Source organism: Panicum hallii, chromosome 4, assembly GCF_002211085.1.
Source record: "Panicum hallii strain FIL2 chromosome 4, PHallii_v3.1, whole genome shotgun sequence".
NCBI lineage: Eukaryota > Viridiplantae > Streptophyta > Magnoliopsida > Poales > Poaceae > Panicum > Panicum hallii.
The window spans coordinates 51,350,643-51,371,407 of NC_038045.1; the positions used below are offsets into that span (position 1 = coordinate 51,350,643).

General features: G+C 54.5%; 5 protein-coding genes across 5 annotated transcripts; 1 reads left to right on the forward strand and 4 right to left on the reverse strand.

Moving 5' to 3' along the window:
- Positions 1–6,579: 6,579 nt before the first annotated feature.
- Positions 6,580–8,128, reverse strand: LOC112889779 (protein EXORDIUM-like 3). Its single transcript, XM_025956548.1, has one exon. The coding sequence runs from the start codon at positions 7,998–8,000 to the stop codon at positions 6,969–6,971; it is 1,032 nt and encodes a 343-aa protein (XP_025812333.1). The 5' UTR covers positions 8,001–8,128; the 3' UTR covers positions 6,580–6,968.
- Positions 8,129–10,306: 2,178 nt separating this feature from the next.
- Positions 10,307–11,432, forward strand: LOC112891002. Its single transcript, XM_025957893.1, has one exon. It carries the CDS (start codon positions 10,885–10,887, stop codon positions 11,158–11,160), a length of 276 nt encoding a protein of 91 aa, XP_025813678.1. The 5' UTR covers positions 10,307–10,884; the 3' UTR covers positions 11,161–11,432.
- Positions 11,433–12,042: 610 nt separating this feature from the next.
- On the reverse strand, positions 12,043–12,811 carry LOC112891003. Its single transcript, XM_025957895.1, has one exon. It carries the CDS (start codon positions 12,454–12,456, stop codon positions 12,187–12,189), a length of 270 nt encoding a protein of 89 aa, XP_025813680.1. The 5' UTR covers positions 12,457–12,811; the 3' UTR covers positions 12,043–12,186.
- A 5,810-nt stretch (positions 12,812–18,621) lies between these two features.
- LOC112890862 lies at positions 18,622–19,256 on the reverse strand. The gene has a single exon (XM_025957730.1). The coding sequence runs from the start codon at positions 19,053–19,055 to the stop codon at positions 18,792–18,794; it is 264 nt and encodes an 87-aa protein (XP_025813515.1). The 5' UTR covers positions 19,056–19,256; the 3' UTR covers positions 18,622–18,791.
- A 570-nt stretch (positions 19,257–19,826) lies between these two features.
- LOC112890800 (glycine-rich cell wall structural protein 1-like) lies at positions 19,827–20,543 on the reverse strand. The gene has a single exon (XM_025957662.1). The coding sequence runs from the start codon at positions 20,399–20,401 to the stop codon at positions 20,042–20,044; it is 360 nt and encodes a 119-aa protein (XP_025813447.1). The 5' UTR covers positions 20,402–20,543; the 3' UTR covers positions 19,827–20,041.
- Between the last annotated feature and the right edge of the window lie 222 nt (positions 20,544–20,765).

Here is a 20,765-nt window from a genome sequence, read left to right on the forward strand (position 1 = left end):
CCATGCCACCCGTTCCCATCTCAATCTTTGGTTCACTTCTCTTTCAGTCTCTCCCGGGTCTACGGGGCTTGTTGCCTCCTGAAATGAAGAAGCTGGAGCAGTATATATAGGACCAGGTCTTGATTGATCTTTTTCTGAAAACCAGGGTGTCTAGTGATAAGGCAGGCAAAACGGGGAAAGGTGCAGGCACCTTTTTCAGTTATGATCAGACTCGCTCAAGATAAGTACCCGCCTAATGATACGGAGCAGCTGTGCCATTAGCACGTGATAGGAGATTATGGGATGGCTTTCTTTAGCATAGCGATGAGAACTTATTTCACCTGGTCCCGTTGATATCTATGACGATCTGCTTTTAGGCCTAAACTAATTAATTAATCGAAGAGGTAAAGCGTCGCCAAAACAAGTACGCCCCGGCATACCAGCGGTGGTACAAAGTGAGGAGAAAGAGCAGGGAAGGATTGGGCTGTATGATTTTAGGCCTAAACTAACGGTCGAAGTCGAACTTTATGGATGTTCTACTTATGACTAGGATTCAAGTATCACATAGCAGCCCGATCGAAACCCCCAGTTTCCTCATACCACCCATTCCCTCCCATGTTTTTTCCGCATCTCGATCTTTGTTTTTTGGTTCACTTGGTTCTCATTGTCTCCTGGTTGCGTTGCCTATTCATTCAAGCGAACAAGTCCCTGCGGAGTGGTATTTGTAGATAGAGTTGTGATCGAGAGAGGAGAGGAGGAAACGGCAAAGGAATCGCACCGCGGGGCAGCAGCTTTGCCTTTCGCCTCGCCATTTGATCCGGCGCAGCTGCGCAGGGCTACTACGCTTCCGTAGCGCGCTCTGCATTTGCAGCTTCAGGCGATCGATCAAGATGCCGCTGGATCGATCGTGCGTGCAACGGCGAGGCTTCTACCTCTACGCCACCTGAAATTGCCCGGCAGATTTGCCGGACATACCAGTTCCGTTCAGATTCGAGATGCTGCATTCAGCTGTCAGCACTAATCGCTTGTTGTTAATGCCATTCAGCGACGGGCGCGTGCTGATTGATCGATCCTAGGCTAGCTGCTATTCCTGAAACCCTGGACCAGCACGTTCAGAGGACGCAACGCAACAATGCAGCATCCCCAAACCCAATCGTTCAGGGAGCTAAGCTAGCTAGCTGTACACCACACACGCCGCACGGACACCGGCAGGCTGCTATTGCTGTCGATCCCGCTGGTGCTCGCTAGCGGAGACGGCGACGGATGCAGCCATCAGCCACGCCGGCGGGACGGCCGGGCGGCGCAGGATGGCCTGGATTGGGAATTTGGGATCGATGGTGATGATGATGGCGAGTCACCGGCCTGGGTACGCCTCACAATGCATGAGTGCTCTCCGCTACCATGATGAGCCAGCCGCCGTGCTACTCCAGCGCTAGTGACTAGTGCTATCCTATTCCTACCACGGTAGCATCACATGACCGCTCGGAATCGAGTTTCTTAAAGAGAGAGAGGTGTCTCCCAGCGCACCAGAGAGGATGTTGTGTGCTGCTGGCGTCGGAGTGGGAGCCATAGTCTGGCTGTACTATGGGCTCTGCACCTCAAAAACGCTAGGCAGCAGGGAAAAGCAAGATTCATCCGGTCAAATCAAGGAGCCGGCGGGCGTTGTAAGGTCTTCAGCTCCTAAAAAATAGCTCCGGTTTCTCTTTTGCTGAGCAGCTTCTCCGACGAGCTGAAACTATTTTGAAAAACGTTCGGTATAACGGTTTCATCCTATGGATTGAAGAAGGAAATATCCATAATACTCTTATATATTTTTTCTATTTTTATTTTCTTCTTATTTATTTTTCTTCTTATTTTTGTATCCTCTCTCTATATTTTCTTTTCTTTCCCTCTTCTCTTTCCTTCTTATTCTCTTCTTCCTTTGTTGTTCCCGCACGACTTCCGTCCCCACCTCCGCGGCGCTCTCCGCCTCGCGCTCCCGCCGCCGGCTGCTGCCCTCACCTCGCGCTCCCCCCGCCGGCCTTCCTGCCTCAGCCTCCCGCGCAGCCACACCGCCCGCCGCTGCACCGTCCAGCCTCCCACGCCACTCGCCGCCGGCCCTGCCCACTGCCACACGGCAGCCCTGCCCGCCGCTGCTCGGCCTCTCGTAGCCGGCCGCGCCACCCGCCGCTCAGCCTCCAACGCACGGCTCTCGCGCAGCCGGCCGCGCCCACCACAGCGCGAGGAGCGGAACACGCGAAGAGGCCGCAGGGACAAAGATGGCAGCGGGATGCGGGCATGCGCCTAGAGCCGGACGGAGCCACGATTTCTGGCTCCGTCTCGCCCAATCTAGTACAGTAAGCGGGATTTTAGGGGCTTCAAAGTTGGAGCTAGTCGAGAATACACCGTTTAGGAGTGCTCTTGTGAAGTCTGTTTTGAAGCCCCTCGAGAAGCCCTGCCAAATGGGCTAGACTTATGTGGGAGCTGAAAGTCTGAAAGGCTGAAACGAGCTGCTGGTTAATGGCCGGTAGACCATGCAGCGCTATTGATTCATTGTCAGATGCTATGGCTCAAGCAGCAGGAGCTAATGCCATCCGCTTCAAAAAAAAAAAAAAAGATGCTGAACTATTTTTCTCCTCATCAAACACAATTAATTTCTCTATAAGAATCATTTGCTTATATTCACATACTTCTAGAAGATGAAAAGAAATAGGATGTAAGAATAAACGGTATCATCCTCTGTCTAAAAAAAGGAAAAATTGCCATTTTTTGTGGTAGGGATATGCAACCTTCAACAGTGATCACAGACTCTCGGTAGGCAAAGGAAGCTCTCTCCCAGGGATTGGAGCAGCTACATAAGTCAGTTAGCTGATGCCATGGCTGGCGGATTTCTAATTGATGATGGCAGCATGACTGCATGAGTTTCATGGGTCAGACTTAGATGCCCCTTGCCTTCGGTAAACCGTCCAATCATAAAGGTTGTATGATACAGGTTACGGTTTCACATCACATCTTTAGTCTTGGTCCTTATGTTAGTGTTATATATACTCTTCCACTTAACTTTATAGATGAGTAATCAACCACTTTATAGGATTTCTAGGAGTTAAAAAAAGCTCACATTTACCTCATATTCCCATTAATTGTTATCGAGCTGTCAGTGACCACGGTTCTTATTGCCTCTTCCAAAATCAGTAACCATACAAAAGCAAAGATTTGCTCAAACTTTAAATTGTCATCATCTAATCACTTTCAACATCCCTTTCTCCGATAGACAAATCGCAGAAGCATTAGCTTTCTATGATTTACAATAACACTATTTCCTCTTATCCTTGGGCTATCATAATTTTTTTAATTTCCCTTCCTGGCTCTGCCCCACCACGTGTGCGCACTTACCTTCAGCAGTGGCCATACTTTTCATTTTTGCAGAGACTCCAACATTCCAATATACAAAGCGATATTAAGATGCAATTAATTTACTCGGTTATGTTTTCTGCCCAACCATCTACGTCTCTAGCTGTCTATTGAATCTGAATATGATTGGTTAAGAAAATGTGATGCGAGATTTATTGATTTAGCTCTAAGCTTATGTTTGGATCTTTGGAACCAGCAAGGTCACTTCATGATGGTAGCAAGCACAAGCAGCACAAGATGTAGCTGGTGTTGTCATTCTATAATTTTTCATTCAGATTATCAGTAGACAATATTTATATACGTGTACTTGATATCACGAGATATAAGATATGCCAACACCTACACTATGCTACGAAGTACTTGTAAATACATTGGTGAGTCATTTGATATTATTCAGTTCTACTCTTTCTATTCTAACTTTAATTGTTGAGATCATCACGGTTATGATAGGGCGCGTAAAACGCGCAAAATTTTCAGTGTTGGAAATGGCCATAGTTGGATGGCACCGGCAAAACCATGTAGTCTACCTCAGATCGCGGCCGGTTCCCGAAACCTCCTAATCCCAAGGTTGCGTTGTGGGCGTGCAGCGAGCGATACATTCATTGCTGGCTCTCGGTTTCCATGGCTTCGCTTCTTCACTAATCGAGAACAGAGGATGCGATGCAGGGGGTGTATATATGTATGTTAGTGTGACCATTTCGTCTATCCAGGCGATGGTGCGAACTGCGAAGCATGCAGTCCTGCTCTGTATATGTATGGCTGGCCGCCCCTTGGCTCGTGGCCGACCGATCACAACCTGCAAAGTTGCACGCGACACTGCCGCCCCTGCTAGCTGCCACGTCTCGTGGTGGTACACCGATCGAACGTAGGGGTGCAATTGGCAATGAACTTTATGTTTACATTGGAAGTGTTCTCCGGGTCGGTCCTCCGCTTTTCAGGTGCCCTGATCGGGGGCGTGCTAGCCGTGGATTGGCTGTGAGCTCCTTTCGTGCAGCGCTATGCTATAAAACTAAAGAGGGCACACTGGGCACGTCATCCTAAGTCCATCGCTCTGCTGTGCCCCTAGAATTCTAGCTCCACCGATCTAGAGAAACGCTTAAGCGAGGGAAACCCGCCCATAGCGTCGCCCTCAACTTTGCTGACGTCTCCACTGCTACATTTACTCCGACTTGCCGGCCACCGCATCGCTGACTCACCGACTTCACCGTCACCACCATGACCTACCTCAGATGTAAATCATTTACTATTTATTCAAGTTAATGACTAGAATCGACTGATCTACTCCTAGTGATCCTAGAAGTACTGTCACTTTACTCCGTTCAATAATCACCGCAACAACCCCGGGCACGGGGCGTGTTTATTTGGTTCGTGGTCCGGGGCGCGCAAGTCAGTGCGCTTCGTGAATTTCACTGCCAGGCTTCCCGATCGCGCACAGGCCCGTCAGAAACCAATCAATTCCTTTTTCAGGGTGGCACGGGTAGGCAGCATCTTTAATTTGGAAGATGATGTGTCGCGCCTGCAGCCTCTTTTGATTATATACGTTCATATCCATTCATATACGGATTATCTGAAGTGCGTTGTATATTTCTCCTAGTAAATCGCACACTGATGTGCTGAAGCATTCTGCTCACGGTTTACACACGAAGCATCTCAACTCTTGAAAAACATGCAGAAATCTTTTGCTCCGTAGAAACAGAATGGAATGTGAGAAATCTTTCCGCTCACTGAAGCAATGCGACTAGGAAGCCAAACCATGGAAACCGAGAGAGCAATGTGGGGAGTAGGAGGACTTGTAGATCAGATGGCTGCCTGGGGATGCATATAGAGCATACGTATGTTGGTGTGACACCAGGAGGCAACCGTGTGGAGCATACAGTGCCGGCCGCTATATAAAAATGCCCCCTTGTGTGCTTGAACAATCACAAGCTCACAGCCTGCAGCGTTACATGCGACGCTGTGCGTCTCCCCCGTTAAGCTTTCACGTCATCACCATCACGTGGTGAAATTGTCAGTGAACTCTACTCCTCACTACTCAGTTCAATAATCACTGCAACAAGCCAACAACCCAGCTGGGCAAGGGTCTAAAAAAAACCAACTGGGCAGGGCAAAGGGGTGTGTGTTTGGTTCGTGTCCTGGGGCATACAGGCCAGCGCGTCTCGCAAATTTCATGCGAACTTGTCTCCACAACTTTTATCGTCAGAACCAAACGAATCCTGATGCGCTGAATTTGCCAGGCTCGCATGACCAAAACCAGCAGGATTCAACTTTGCTCGCCATGCATGTAGTATGAGTTCACTCGAACCACAATAAACCAAACCAATCACAAGTCTTAACGAAACTCTTTCAGATGCGCTTCGTGTAATCAAAGCTAGCTACAATGTTTGGTTCGGTTATTAGCTAGTCGAATCAATGCTCGCTTTCGTCCGCCGTCGCTATCGCCGGGCACGCCGAACCGAGCACCGAACGGGATCGGGATTGCGATTGCATCATGGCTGCTGGATGGCACATGTACAAGAACCTGCATTTTTTCCATTAAAAAAAAGAACCTACATTTTTTGAGCAAGTTTGCCCGACAGGAGCTTTCTTGCTTAGCATCCTTTTTCCTTCGTATGGCCAAACTTCTGAAGATTCCAATCCAAGCAGACATGCAGGGTGAAAATTCATCCAAACCACTGAAGCCAGCCAGCTTCTGAAGAGTCCTGCGAGCACAGCATTGCTGCCTGCGTTACACTGGTCCTGGCGTGTAGTACCCCGGTGAACGGTGTGCGCGAGCAGGAGCAATCCGACGCCGGGTGACACGGGCACGGGCGGCCATGAATGGACGCGGCCGCAATAGTCTTCGTCTTGCCCTGCCTGATCACCGCCCTGCCCTGCACACAGCCACAAGCACAAGGACGCCTAGCTGAAAGCCTAGTGCCGTCACTACCCAACAAATCACCCCTGGCTCTTTACCGGGAATCATTGCGCCGGAGAGTACCACGACCACTGTTACTGATGCATCGCACGCCATGGCCAACCTGCTCTTTCTCTGCTCACGGGCCATTGCCTCGCTCAGTAGTCAGTACCCGAGCATCTCAACATGATTCCGTGATTGGTGGCAATGGCCTGTGTGCTGTGTGCAAGTGTTAACCGCACGGCCTTTCTGCAGTACAGGGGCATTGTTTGCGGTGTCCTGCATGCAGTTAGCCAACCACTCTGAAGAGTCTCTGATGCAAAAGCCATGAGCCTATGGTGCTGCTACTGTGCGCAATTATCTTCCAGTACAGAAATGCTTGTTGTATGTTGTAACTCTGATAGTTATGCCCCCAGCTCTCCATGAAAAGTTGAAAACCAACCCAAATTCAAACGAACCAAGGCCAAATGAAAAGCGCAAAAGTTAAATAAAATCCCAAGTTTCAAAAGTTTCCTCGAACACGCCTTCCTGCTCGCGGCTCGCCACCTTCCTTCAGCTCACACTCCACTGACGAACTCTATACAAAAGCATTCCATGGATTCTCCCGAGAGAGGAAACCGAATCCATGGAGACAGAACACTACTACGTACTAGACGACGATGGATGCATCGGCAAGCAGACCATCGATCCTTGGAAGCGACTCCAGCTACTGGTCGAGCGCGTTGGGGCCGGAGCAGTAGCTGAGCACGGGGTTCCACACCCACTGCACCAGGAACCTGCGCCCGCCGGCGCCGTTCACGTTGTACGCCGCGCCGGACCGCGCGTCCGTCAGCAGCTGCCCCGTGTACGCGCCGCCGCCGCCTGTGCCGTAGATGCCCTCGCAGAGGTCGGCGATCTCCGTCGGGAACGACGGGTCCGTGCCCGCGTACCACGCGTTGGCCAGCGGGTTGGACGCCAGCTCCGCCAGCTCGTGCGCGATGACGCTCACCATCCCGTCCACGCCGACGTCGGCGTTGGGCGGCGACTCGGGCCTCCGCCCCGGCACGTACGCCGGGATGGCGAACGGGTACGCGCACACCTCCGGGCACCGCCGCGCCGAGTTGCCCACCCACGCGTACGGGAGCGTGTACCCCACCACGGACGGGAAGGTGAAGTAGTGGAAGCCGCAGACCTGCCCGCAGAAGTCCTCCACCAGCACCTCCGGCGAGGTGAGCACGAGATACACGCCGCCGGCGTCCACGGGGAGGGGCCGGGTGCGCGCGGCCACGGCGTCGCGGACCACCGCCTGGATGTCCATCCGCGACAGCCGCGCGCCGCGGGACATGCGCGCGTCCGACTTCTCGGCGCCCAGCGACACCGCCGCCGACACGTTGGCGCCGGTCTGGTCCGCGTACAGCCGCACGGTCCGCCACCACGCCGCCACGGAGGGGCGCGGGATCCGGGCCTCCTCCGCCGGCGGCGGAGCCAGGGAGCGGAGGAAGGCGCGGATGGTGCGCTTCTGCGGCGCCGGCCAGGGGCCGTACCAGATCGGGTGCACCGTGATGGACGCCGCCAGGACGGGGCCCATGTGGTACTGCAGCTTCACGAACTCCGACGACCCCTCGAACTTCTTGGACGCGCCCAGCCCCGCCGTGGCCGCCGTGCCGTTGCGTGGCGGCCACGGGCGCCACGCCGCGACGGCGGGCGACGCGGCGAGGAGGGCCGCGACGAGGAGCACGCCGAGGTGCCGCATCTGCATTGCGGGGCGAGGTGGCCTGGTGGCGGCGGCAGCGGCGGTTTATGGCGGGTTTCGTGGCCCGGGGACCGGGACGCTTTATAGGAAGGAAGGGGGAAATGGAGGCATGGAGTGACAGAGGGAGTGAGAGTGAGTGGAGAGGAGGCAGAGAGGCACTGTTCTCGGCTTGGGGGGCTCTCGCTCTTTGGACTTGGAGCTCCCAGCTTTTTCCTGGCGATTCGTGCTGCCTTGTTTCTTGTGGGGCTGCGTCGAATATTGGAATGTGGGTTGTTGCTTCCGCTCACTTTTGCAACTGTGGTCGGGTCAAAATCAAATCCTCATTCAAATTTCATGTGCAGAGTCCACCACCAATTTTGATACTCCTACTTTAAAAAAAAATCATACCCAACTCGCTTTGAGAAGAAAGAGTTTGAACACCGGGTACATCCAATCCAAACAAGGATTCAAATTTTCTAACAGCGAGCACAGTGCTCCACGCACATGCAGAACAGCGGCAACCGCTGCGTTTAGCGGTGACGCCAAGCTTTTCTTTTTTTACTCCGCTCCCGCCACGGAAGCGGCGGGTAAAAAGCGCGCGCGCCCCCCGGCTAGTCGTGGACGGAGCAGGGAGCAGTACGCGAGGCATCGTTATTGCCCCGCTGTCGGCGGGGCCCGGCTGCCAGATCCCGCGTGTCTCCCTCCGTCCGCTCTCAAATGGCAGCCAAGCCACCAGCGCCCGCCCGCGGCCGTACACGCGTCGCTGTTGAGGGGTGTCTGGCACGCGGGCCCACCGACGTAGATATTTTGGAGCGGGCCCATGCCCCGGGGTAGAGCGCGGGCGCGCTCGGATCTCAACGCTTGTTCATCGACGGCCGAGATCGCCTGCGTTGCAGGTAGTTGTCTCGTTCGCTCCGGGGCGGGGAGACGCCGGCTGAGCCTAGCCGCGTGACTGGTGCCTGGGCCCGGGTTACTGCGGGCCCCGCGAGCCAGCGATTCGAGTTGCTGAGGAGGAGAGTATGCGAAGCGGACGAGGGAGGGTGGGGCCGCGGTGCCGGGCGAAAGCAGGGAAAGGCGCGGAGGGAGAAATGGATGGGAGCGATGGACGCCGAGGACGAGCAGCGCAGCGCATTGATTGAAGAGAGGACGCCGGGGTTTGCAGACGAGGAAAATCGTAGGCTCGTGGGCACCCACGCCGCTGCAAAAATGTTCCCTCCCGCAGCAGGAACGGAGAGAGCCTGTTCTATCTGTATGGGCACTGCGGTTCAGGCAACAGTAACTTGAGACAGTAGAATAATACTGCTGCAGGGTGCAGCGACTTGTTCATGTAAAGGTAAGGCAGCCACCTTCAGTAAATCGGGTCGGCGATGAACTGGTTCATGGTTTTCTCATCGTCTTGGCAAGTGTAGACTTGAATGGGCTGGGGCCTCTCGTGAAACCGTGAAAGGTGGATGAGCCTCAGATGTCAAAAATGGCGACGTCTACTGACAGCCCTAGCAGGTCTTTAGATCTTCCTCGCAACCTGGGCAAATTTCAAGCAAGTTCAAGCGCGGATGTGCAAGCTTTTCGAGACACCAAAATGCAAAAATCTTGCGCTTTTGTGTGCTTTGTTCATCTCTGCATTCCGGAGTCCAGATGGCCGAGTACTGATCTCGCTGTCGAGCGCTCATTCAGCAATACCCAAAGTTCTCATGTCTTGATTCCTATACTTGGAAGTCTCTAACCAAAAGACCCAAAGATGCCGCTTCAAATCCTATCTTCACAGTTCGCACGGTAGATATCTAACCAAAAGAATGAGAAATCTCGGTGCCACGGTGCTATTGCTGATGGCGTGACGTGTGACTGCTATTTTCAGCTTGCAGAGCTGTGCCTCCCTCCCTGGCTCCCTCTCTCTCCGTCTCTCGCTATTTTCAGTCGAGTGAACTCCTCTGAGCATCTGCAGGGGTACTGCTCCTGCAGCAGCAGCGCTGCCTCTTCTCAACACGTTTGACCAACTTGTGGCTGCACGCCCTGAGCACCTGACTTGTGGCAGGCTGCCACAGCGACAACTCTACGACATGGGAAAGATCGATGGATTGACCAATCTGACCGATGGGGGCACGTGGTTCAATTCGGTTCGGCCCTTCTCTCCAATCGCGAACGAAGAGCCAAGCTGGGCCGAGCAAGGTGCTAGCCCAGTAGCCCGGATACACGAGGGGGGCCGTTCTCACACCACACAGCAGCCCGAAAAAAGAAAGGAACAGCCCAACTGGGCCCACATTTACAGCCCAGCTGGGCCGAGGAAGGTGGTAGACCAAGCAGACATCAGCAGGATCGTTTCACTGACAGCCCAGTCAACGTGACGAATAAAATACCCACGCCCGTATTGACCACGACACGCTACGAAGCCGCCTGCCGCCGACTCGGACCAAGCACCGTTCCCGCGCCGGTCGAGGCAGTTCAGACGCGAGACGCGCACCAGCCTGGCAGCCAGGCCATGTGATTGATACCCTCGCCCGCCTAATTTTGGTCGCCGGACTTGCCGGAGCCGCGGGCGGCGCGGCGGGAGCGAAGGCGGGGGAGAGGTAGGGAAAAAGAAAAAACATGCGCGACCGCGTGCGTCTCGAGCGCGCCAGAGAGAGGGGGAGGCGTCGCGGAGGCTCTCGTCCGGCCCCGTCGGCTTCCGCTCGGCGCGCGAATCTTCCGGACCCATCCGGCGGAGCAACCCCGCCACCCAATTCCGCCATGCCTTTCTTCCCGCCATGCCTTTCCGCCGGTGTATATAAACCCCGCCCCCCGCTCGCCTCCCTCCGTCGACCAACCGACCATCCACCCACCTGAGCAAGCAAAGCGAGATCCGAGGCGACCAGCGCGTCGAACCGAGCGGCAGCAGCGCAACCGCTAAACGAGGTTCCTCCGTTCGTCGGTCGCCATGGACAAGTTGCTGGCCTTCTCGATCCTCAGCGCGTCGCCGGCCGACATCTCCGCCAGGGCCGGGGGGCGCTGGACGCGGCTGTCGTGGCGGGGCGGCGCGGACGAGCAGGGGCAGGGTCAGGCGCAGCAGCAGCAGCAGCGGGACAGGGAGGAGAAGCCCGCGGGGTCGCCGCCGCGCCCCCACGGCAGCAGCGGCGGCGGCAAGGCCTCGCTCCCGCGGTTCGCGCCAGAGTTCGACGGGATCGACTGCTTCGAGACCATCGTGTCGCACTAGCTCTCTCCCTCCCCGCGCGCGGAGTTGAGGTGCCGCCGGTAATTAGCCGCGTGACCATTCTTTTCGCCGTCCTGCGAGGCTGCTGCACAGCCTACGGCGGCGACGGTGATTCGCCGATCGATCATCCATCGATCGGCGCGTGTGTGTGCGTGCGTGTGTTGAATTGTTGCTATTTGTCTCGGCGATCCGCTGCTGATCGAGACCACGGGTTGTACAGGCAGACGTGTATTACGTGTACATGCATTAACAGAGACGATTTTATTTTATCGTAATCTCCACACTCCTTTCCTTTTTTTTTGCAAGCAAGAAGATGGATTGTTAATCTCAAAAAAAAAGGATGGATTGTTTCCTGTGTCCGGGTCGGTTCTTCCTTCCCGTGTCATCGTGTGCGCCACGGTTCGTCCCCTTCCGGAGCAGCCAGCGATCCCAGACTACTTTCGTTGGGTCGCTGAACTTGCAGTGGGCATTTCTACGCAAGCTGAACAGCATGCGAATTGCTCTGTGTAATGAGCTTCGTAACCACAGAACTACGATCCAGAAAAGGATTGGCATGGTTGGGGGGAATATCAACGGTGGACGAGCCCAAGCCAAACTGTTCGGGACACCTCGCCAGGTGTCTGGTTCGGAATCGGACGGCACATGATGCGTCGAGTTCGAAAGCTGGGAGGTAACGTGTACGCGCCGGCACAGGTTTGTTTACGACCAAGCGAGTACTACGATTAAGTAACTGGTTTCCGCCGTGTTGAAATGGATAGCCCGGACCGTGAGGAAGTTTGAGCAGGCATGGTGTCGCCGTCAACGTCATGGGAGCCCCCAAATTCAGGCTCCAAGCTTTGCTTGCTTGAAATGAAACCACGGTTGCGAGCCGAGGACGCATCAGAATTTGTAACGAATCAAACGAACGTATGGTCATCCATTCACTTGCGTGGTGTACACAGCTCTGTACAGATTACTCACTCGTCGCTTCACCCAGCAGCAACCAAGAAAAATTGAACCAGGAAGGGAAAACCGCGGAGCCCCCCGGGATCAGGAGGAGACTATGGACTCGAAGCAGTTGATCCCGTCGAACTCCGGCGCGAACCGCGCCTTCCTCTCCGCCGCCGCCGGCCGCGGGCCCCGCTGCTCCGCGGCCTTCCCCTCCTGCTGCTTCGGCGCCTGCTCCGCCTGCCGCTGCAGCTGCTGCTGCTTCTGGCTCCCGGCGGAGGGGGTCCTCCACGACAGCTGGGTGGAGAACCCGCTCGCGGAGATGTCGGCCGGGGAGGAGCTCAGGATCGAGAAGGCCAGGATCTTGTCCATGGTCGCAGGCAGCTAGCGGTAACTCGAACCAGCTCTCGCAGACGTCGACCGAGCCCCTTTGCTTCTCGAGAATTCTGACTCCCTCCTTGACCTCTCTCTCTCTCTCTCTCTGTGCTCTTGCAGGTGTTCAGTTTGGTTGTGTGCTTGCTGCTCCGCCCGGCGGCCGGGTTTATATAGGCGCCGTGCCCGCGTCGGAGAAGGGGAGAGGAAAGGGAGGGGGAGGAGGCGGTGGACTGGACTGGGGTGGGGAGCCGTGGCGCGCGCGGCAGGGAAAGTTCCCGGACGCGGTCCGAGCCCTCCGCGCGACTGGCGCACGGCAAGCAACCTGGGTGAGGCGGCCCTGACTCGGCACGACGCGGTCGGTCCCCGCCCCGCGCGCGCGCTGAGGCGCTGACCCCCTGCCGCCTCCGCGCCCCGGCGAGCCGGTCAAGGAGCCCGTTCCTTCCGATTCCGGCCGATAAAAAGAAAATTAAAGCCGCCGGTAGGCCGGAGACGTGGCGGGTGCTGGCGCGACGGGCAGTTTGGGCCCTGGGCGACGCGACACTTGGCGAAGTTTCCGGAGGCGAGCCCGTCGGCTGGCGCCGTGGCAGGCAGGCCGGCCGCCGCCCGGTGCCGTGCGGCCGGTAGACACTGCACAGGCAGCAGGGACCCAGCTAGGCAGCCCGCACCGAACGCGGCGCGGGACGGCCGGCGGATTCCTCGTGGCGTGCCGGGCGCCAATCAGATGCCATGGCAGGCCTGTTGATGATCGTCGACCGCCCCGAAAAGGAGCGGGTAACGAGACAGTTCGTTATCCAGATAAGGTGTCCTCGCCGGCCTGCCGACCAGCCGTTACTCATAGAGTCGCTCATAGGGGACAAGGCGCGGCAGGTGCCGTCGCCGAATGGTCTAGAGAGGGCGGAAAGAGAGCGGCGGGGGGAGCGTTCCCGTACGCCGCCGCCGGCCGTCGGACGGTCAGACGAGCCGGGTAGCTAGCCCGCGGGTAGGGCGCGGTCAGCACGACCGGTCAACGCGTGCGGGTGCGGCGGCGTATGACTGTTGTGTTGACCTGGGCGGCGCCGCACCCGCACCCGCACCGCAGCAGCCTTGACTCGACGGCGGGGACGGCAAAGGCCGCGCACCCGTCTCCGTCCCCCGCCCTCGCCGCCGGTGGAGAATGACGCGCCGATCACCTCACGCAGTCAGCAGTCGCCCGTGTCTATCTCTTCTCCTGCATTATTGCTGCTGCACCTTCTTGTGTCTCCCCCGGCAAGGAATGCGGACGTGCCTGTCTTTGTGGAGCACTCGAGCCCCGTCGCTCGCCGTGTCCCGTTGTCTCCTCGTGCGCTAAAGGATACAGCCGGCCTACAGCTCATATCCAACCATGTGTTCAGGCTACTGCTCATACCTAACGACGTTACAGGTTAAAGGCAAGCCGAAAATCTGGATGATACTCGTAGCATCTTTGCAAAGCGATCGTGTAGCTGCAAACTCGATGATCTCATGCCCCTACATGTTCTCTTGCCAACGACGACCCAAGTCAATGCACGCTAGGCAGGCGGACGATGTGCGTGTCCTGCCTGGAAGGCAGGCACACCACGGGAAAATAGCAAACTTCCGACGGCTGAAATAAACTTTCGACGGTCCCGTCGGAAGAAAATAAACTTCCGACGGCTAAAGATAAAGCCGTCGGAAGTTTAGTAACTTCCGACGGCTAAAGACGTAGCCGTCGGAAGTTAAGTGGACGCCATTATTGCTCGCGTTTTCTTCTTTTCCCCGTCTCGCGAGCGGCTTTCACTTCGTTCCGTTTCCGCCTCGCCGCCCGGCCCAGCCCGCCCCGCCCGCCGCGCCGCCGCCCCCGGCTGCGCTGCCGTCTCCGCCCCGCCGCCCGGCCCCGGCCCGCCGCCGCGCCGCCCCGGCCCCCCGCTGCGCCGCGCCGTCCCCACCGCAGCGCCGCCGCCGCCTCGGTCCCTCGCCCCGCCGCGCCGCCGCCTCCCCAGCCTCCCGCTGCGCCGCCCCGGCCCCCCGCCGCGCTGTCCCCGCCGCCGCGCCGTCCCCGCCGCTGCGCCGCGCCGTCCCCGCCGCCGCCCCGGCCTCCCGCTGCGCCGCCCCGGCCCCCCGCGTGCTGCGCAGCCCCGGCCCCCGCCCCGCCGCCGCCCGGCCCCGGCCTGCCGCCGCGCAGCCGCCGCCCCGGCCTCCCGCCGCGCCCCCGCCGCGCCGCCGCCCCCACCGCCCCCCGGCCACCCGCCGCGCCGCTGTTCGGCCTCCCGCCGCGCCGCCGCCCGACCCCCGCCAGACAGACCCCGAGCTGAGGTTGGAACATTTTTTTTGTGTTGGTTCCTTTTTTTTATACAAATAGAATATACCTGGCTCACAAATCGAAAGCAGCAGAGTAAGCGCCGCCACCGGGTCATACTTAAATTTATCAGATTAAATAGTTAATCAAGATAACTGTATTCTAACTTTGCAATTGTTTAACTTAAAGTATGGGTGAGGATCGACGATGGATGTACGAAGGTTGGCCTAATTTGTCTGATAAATGGATAGCTAATACGGAGGAATTTGTTAAGCGTACTTTTGCTATGTCAAAGAATAGAAATGATGTGAGATGCCCATGTAGCCGTTGTCGTATTTGCCATTGTCAGACTAGGAAAGTTTTATCCTCACATCTAATAAAGTATGGTTTCATGCCTAACTATGAGGTGTGGGTGTATCACGGTGAAGCTTTACCTCCTCAGAATGCACCAGAAGTCCCAATACCATTAGAAGTGGCGACATCACCACAAGTTCTAAGTAATGATAATAGATAGTATGATAGAATGGATGAGATGCTTCGTGATTTAGGGGAAGATATGGAGCTCCCATCCGAGACTGAGGATCCACCCACGTCGGAGGCTAAAAATTTTTTCGAGCTCCTTAAAGCTTGAGAAGAGCCGTTGCACGAGCACACAAAAGTGACTGTCCTTGCTTTCATGACTCGACTCATGGCTATTAAGTCCAAATTCACATTATCTCACAATTGTTACAATATGATATTGAATTTGATTGGTGATATACTTCCGGCAAATCACAAGATGCCTAAAGATGTCTACCAGTCAAGAAAATTGTTGTCTGGGCTTGGTATGGACTACAAAAAGATTGATGTTTGCCCAAATAACTGTATGCTGTTTTGGAAAAATGATATAGATTTGAAGAAGTGTCGAAAGTGTCAAGAATCGAGGTTCGTGGAGGTTGTAAATAAAGATGGTGAAAAGGTGACTACAGAGATAGCACAAAAGCAACTTCGCTACATGCCTCTTATGCCTCGGTTGAAGCGGTTGTTTTTATCAAAGAATACTGCTAAGCACATGAGATGGCACAAAGAGAGGGTGCGTGCAAACCCAGAGTTGATGGTGCACCCGTCTGATACTGATGCATGGAAAGCTTTAGATGATTTTGATCCAAATTTTGCTAGTGATGCAAGAAATGTTCGGCTTGGTTTGGCGACAGATGGTTTCTCACCTTTTAATATGACTGCATCATCATATTCTTGTTGGTCGGTATTTGCTATTCCGTACAACCTTCCACCACATCTTTGCATGAAATATGATTATATGTTCTTGTGTCTTGTAATTCCTGGTCCGGAACATCCTGGAACACGACTTCATGTGATGATGCAACCTTTAATCGATGATCTAGATAAGTTGTGGCCTGAGGAGTTGCCTGAGGACGGAGCTTATGATGATCATGCCAGACGTGTGTTCCACCATAACGCACACATTGTAGTTAGAGATATGATTTCTTATGCCAGAATTCATATTGTTGCTTCTTATCTGGAATGGACTCAACGGATACGATTTGAGAAGAAACGGGATGCTGGGAAATATTACTTGACTGAGGAGCAATACCGTGAGGTAAACTGTTGCAAGTTGCAATTAGTATGATTCTGTTTGTTACCTTGCAACGAAATATTGTTGTGCAGGAAATGATTCTGTGGATGGCCACACGTGAGGAGTCTTATCATGCCTTATATCACTATTGGACCACGGATGAGTTCAAAAGCATTTCCCAGAAAAATAGAGGAAATCGTGGAACTGAGTCCTATCACACCTACGGAGGTGATGGGCACTTCCGATTGGCCAAACGCATTGTAAGTGAACTCTTTGAAATGAATTCTATTAATTTCATTTATCAATGCATGCTTCTTTAATTTTTTATTGTATGTATAGGAAGTTCGCACAGGTGTAGCGCCGAGTGATATTCAGGTGTACCTCGAAGGTCATAGAGGACGTGATCCTACAAATCCAGATCAGTTATGCTCTCAGGTGGCTACAGAGCGTCTGGTATATCTAAATTTATAAAATTAGCACTATCGAGTTGTCATGAAACAATCTTATGTAATTGTGTGATTTTGTTCTTTGAAGGCGGCATATGGTGACCAAATAATTGCTCGCCATGGAGAGGGTTATGATTGGAGAAACGCGCCTATTGATCCTGATGCCGTTTACAGTAGTGGTGGTGGAAAACCTCATGGCCGGTTAGATTTCTTTAAATTTCAATCTAATTTTATAATTTAAGTGAAAATACATATTTTGAATTTGCTATATTTGGTCAATATTTGTAGGTATCCATTATTCGACAAAGTCATTGACTCGAGTCAGGTGCCATCGCGTCAAAGAGCGGGATCGTCGCGGTCAGCAAGGCGGAGCACAAGTAGTGGCGACGACAGCACGGAGGTTGTAAGGCTGCGTGAAAGAGTAAGACAACAGAAGCTACAGCAGCAGTGGTTCCAAGCTCAACTTGCACAACAGAATGCAATACTGCAGGTAAATCTTAATTGTTATAACTTAGGTTAAGTTACATTCTTGCTGACAAATTTGATCTTTCAGCAACTAGCGACCCAACAGAATATACAAGTACCACCACTGGTACCTCCACTTTTTGCACAGGCCGGTTGGCCATCAGCTTCACCTCAGGTATGATAGTCAACGATTCAAATGTTAGTTTATAGTCATTGCAAAATATGGTCACTCTAAATAAATATTATCCAATTAGTTATCTTTTAAACTAATCTTGTCCATTTATCTTTTATAGCCTTTTAACACCCCACCACCTAACCTAGCGGCACCGGGAGACTCACACGTTGATCCAACATCGAATTGGGCGGATCAATTCATTGGAAGTGGCGGATCAATTCAACCAGGTGATGGAGGCGGCCAAACTTAAGTGAAACATTATTGTTCTATGAATTTGTTCCATATGATACTTGTATAAAGTTTGTGAACTTTGATTATGAACCTCTGAAGTTTATTTATGTGGATATATGAATTGTGTACTTGCGTGCAATTTCTGATTGTGAATTATAATTGTGGATGAAATCTGATTATATATAATGCTTGTGGTTGGTTTGTGGATGAAATTTGATTATATATAATAATTGGGGTTGGTTTTGGGGTTTCAAATTGGCCTGTTTGCTGGGATAAGCTTAACTTCCGACGGTTTTTGAGCGGCCGTCGGAAGTTAAACGCCTCAAACTTCCGACGGCCACGGAAAACCGTCGGAAGTTAACAGACGGCCGTCAGCTGCCGTTTGCCAGGCTAAGTTCTGACGGTTTTACCAGGCCGTCGGAAGTAGGGAAACTTCCGACGGTTTTGTTCTAAGCCGTCGGAAGTTTAAAATTTCCGACGACTTAGTTCCGTCCAACAGACTTCCGACGGCGTAGCGTTTTAACTTCCGACGGTTTAGCGGTAACTTCCGACGGCGTGCGTTGACACGGCCGGGTCGCCTCGGCAGTTCCTCCCTGCGATCGCGCATCGTCAAAGGCAGAAGAGGCGCGGTCACCGGTCGGATCTCGCTGCCGCGCTGAAAGGAAGCGAGGACGACGGCATGGTGTGCAGTGCAGGTCAGCAAGGTTCAGGGTCTACTGGTCTAGCGCTCTGCTTCCGGTTCGGTTCAACGGCTGCTGCCTTCTTCGTACGTTGGGTGGGGGGGCGGAGTACTTTTCCTTCCCTGCGTGCTCACTGACGAACGCGAGCACAACGGACAAAGCGGAGGAGAAGATTCAACTCCGGGCCCGCCGCGCATGTCCCCCATCCCGGCAAGACGAAGCACAAAATTCAGGCGAGCAGCGTCGACGAACACGACAGCGTGCGTTTCCGTGGATTTTTCACTTGAATTCTTTTTTTTTTAGATTATTTTTCACTTGAATTCAGTAAAGCTATAGGTAGCTTGTAACTTGCTATATCAGCGATACTTATGCAGTACAATAATCGAACGAATAAAACGGAGGCAGGTTGCACGAACAAAAGTTACTTCCTACACTACGGATCAGCATAAAGGAATTGGAGCAAGAAACCATGGAAAGCTGGGTGCATCGATCAATGGCTCGACCGGGACGGCATGACGACGGTCTCGAAGCAGTTGAGCCCGTCGAACGCCGGAGCGAGCTCGGGCTGCTGCTTCCGCAGCGCCGCCTTGACGGCGACGCGCCGCGTCGTCTCGGCGGCTCCCTCGGCCGGCCTCGATGACCCGGCGCCGGCACTGGAGTCCGCGGCGAACCTCGCGCCGGTGCCTGCGGGCGTGCCGTAGGCGAAGTCCAGCGGCGCCTCGCAGAAGACCAGCGACGTCAGGAGCCTCTCCATCGCCGCCGCCGACGTTCGAAAAGAGAATCCGGGATCGGGTGGGTGGTTGGCCGAGTCGGAGCGGAGGAGACCTCGGAGCCGGCCGATCGTCCTGTGCGGTTGGAGTTGGCACGCTCAATCTGCGAGGGTTTTATGGGTGGGCAGGGGCAGGGCACCGCTCGTGTCGTGCCCGAGGAGGACGGCTCGTGAGAGACCGGAAGGGATACGCCAACAGCTTGGACACCGGGAGGGCCTCCATGTGCAACGTTTTATAGTTGTGACCTGCTTGGGCCATCCGCGCGATAATTTCCTCTAATGGAGGCCCAGTGGCCCTTCTGGCGCGCACAGTTGACCAGTTTCATGGGCCGGGCCCGCGGTCTAAAAGGGGGAATCTTTTATTGCCTTTAAAAGAAAAGGAAAATCAATGGCCCAAAACTACGTACGAATTCCTTTTTTTTAGGGCAACTACGTACGAATTGCTTAAGAAGCTGAGCCTCTGAATAGGCTGGTTAGTTGAACTGAGATTTCACTTCTTCAGAACTTATCAACTTAGCTCGGTTTTGTTAATTTTGATCGATCAACGTTCACGTACGCCCGTTTGTATGTTTGGTTACGTCATGGACTCGAAAAAACTCTTGCTGTATGTAGCCAAACATTATGGTTACCAGAGTTCTACTAGATGCTGGTGTCCACGTACGTAGAAGCGCATGCACGTGAAAAGTTATGAAACTGGACACTACGAAACTGTATAAATACTAGTAGAATTTAGCGATCAAATATTACTAGTCGTAAATAAATGGGCAAAATTACGAGTTTTTTTACCCCCCCTCATAGACCATCTGTGCTAATTACAAGGCTTTATCTTTCCCCCTCGTCTTTCTCTAGTCAGATTAGAAGGGAAAAAATACTAGTGCACTTATTTTAGACAGATGACGTCACGTGCCCTAGCACCGGGCGCTCAACCAAATGATCTCGACAAGAGCAGAGGAGCAGGCACGGTGAGCATGTCAATGCGGAGCGACGGCCTCGAAGAAGAACATCCCGTCGAGCGCCCGGTGGAACGACGCGTTCGCGTCGGCGCCGCCGCGCTCCTGGCCACCGACGCCCTTCCCCTCCGCCTCGTTCGTCCTCTCGGGCTCGGCCGCGCTCTTCCCGCCGCCACCCTCCGCCTCGCTCGTCCTCTCGGCTGCGCTCCTCCCGCCGCCACCCCCCGCCGCCGGTCCTGTGCCGCCCGCCGCGCCCCTGCCGTTGCCGCGCTCCGCCTTGCCGCGGGCGAAGAAGCTCTCCAGCGCGCCGCCGCTCATCCCCGGGCCGAAGACGTTGCCGGGCCCCGCGCCGACGAGGGACAGCGCCAGGATCCTGTCCATGTCGCCGGCGCTGCCTAAGACGCGGCGGTTCCTGTGTGCTGCACGCCTGCACGTACGGGACGGGACGGCCGGGGAACTGAAACGACGCCGTCGCGGTCTGACATGTATGTATAGGCGCGGTGGTCAGACCGAACCGGATCACGCTCCGCCGCCAGTTGCCGGGGCGTGTGTCCTTTCGTACTCGGATAGACTCCGACTGGTCCACGACGGCCGTCTATAGTAGTGGCCACTGAACAGATCTAGACTGGTCAAGACAGACCCGTCCATCCATCCCATTCACATACCGTCCAAATTTGCTCCGATCCACTTCCGGATTCTGACGGCCACTCGTCACTTCATCAGTCATCGCACACGCAGATAACAG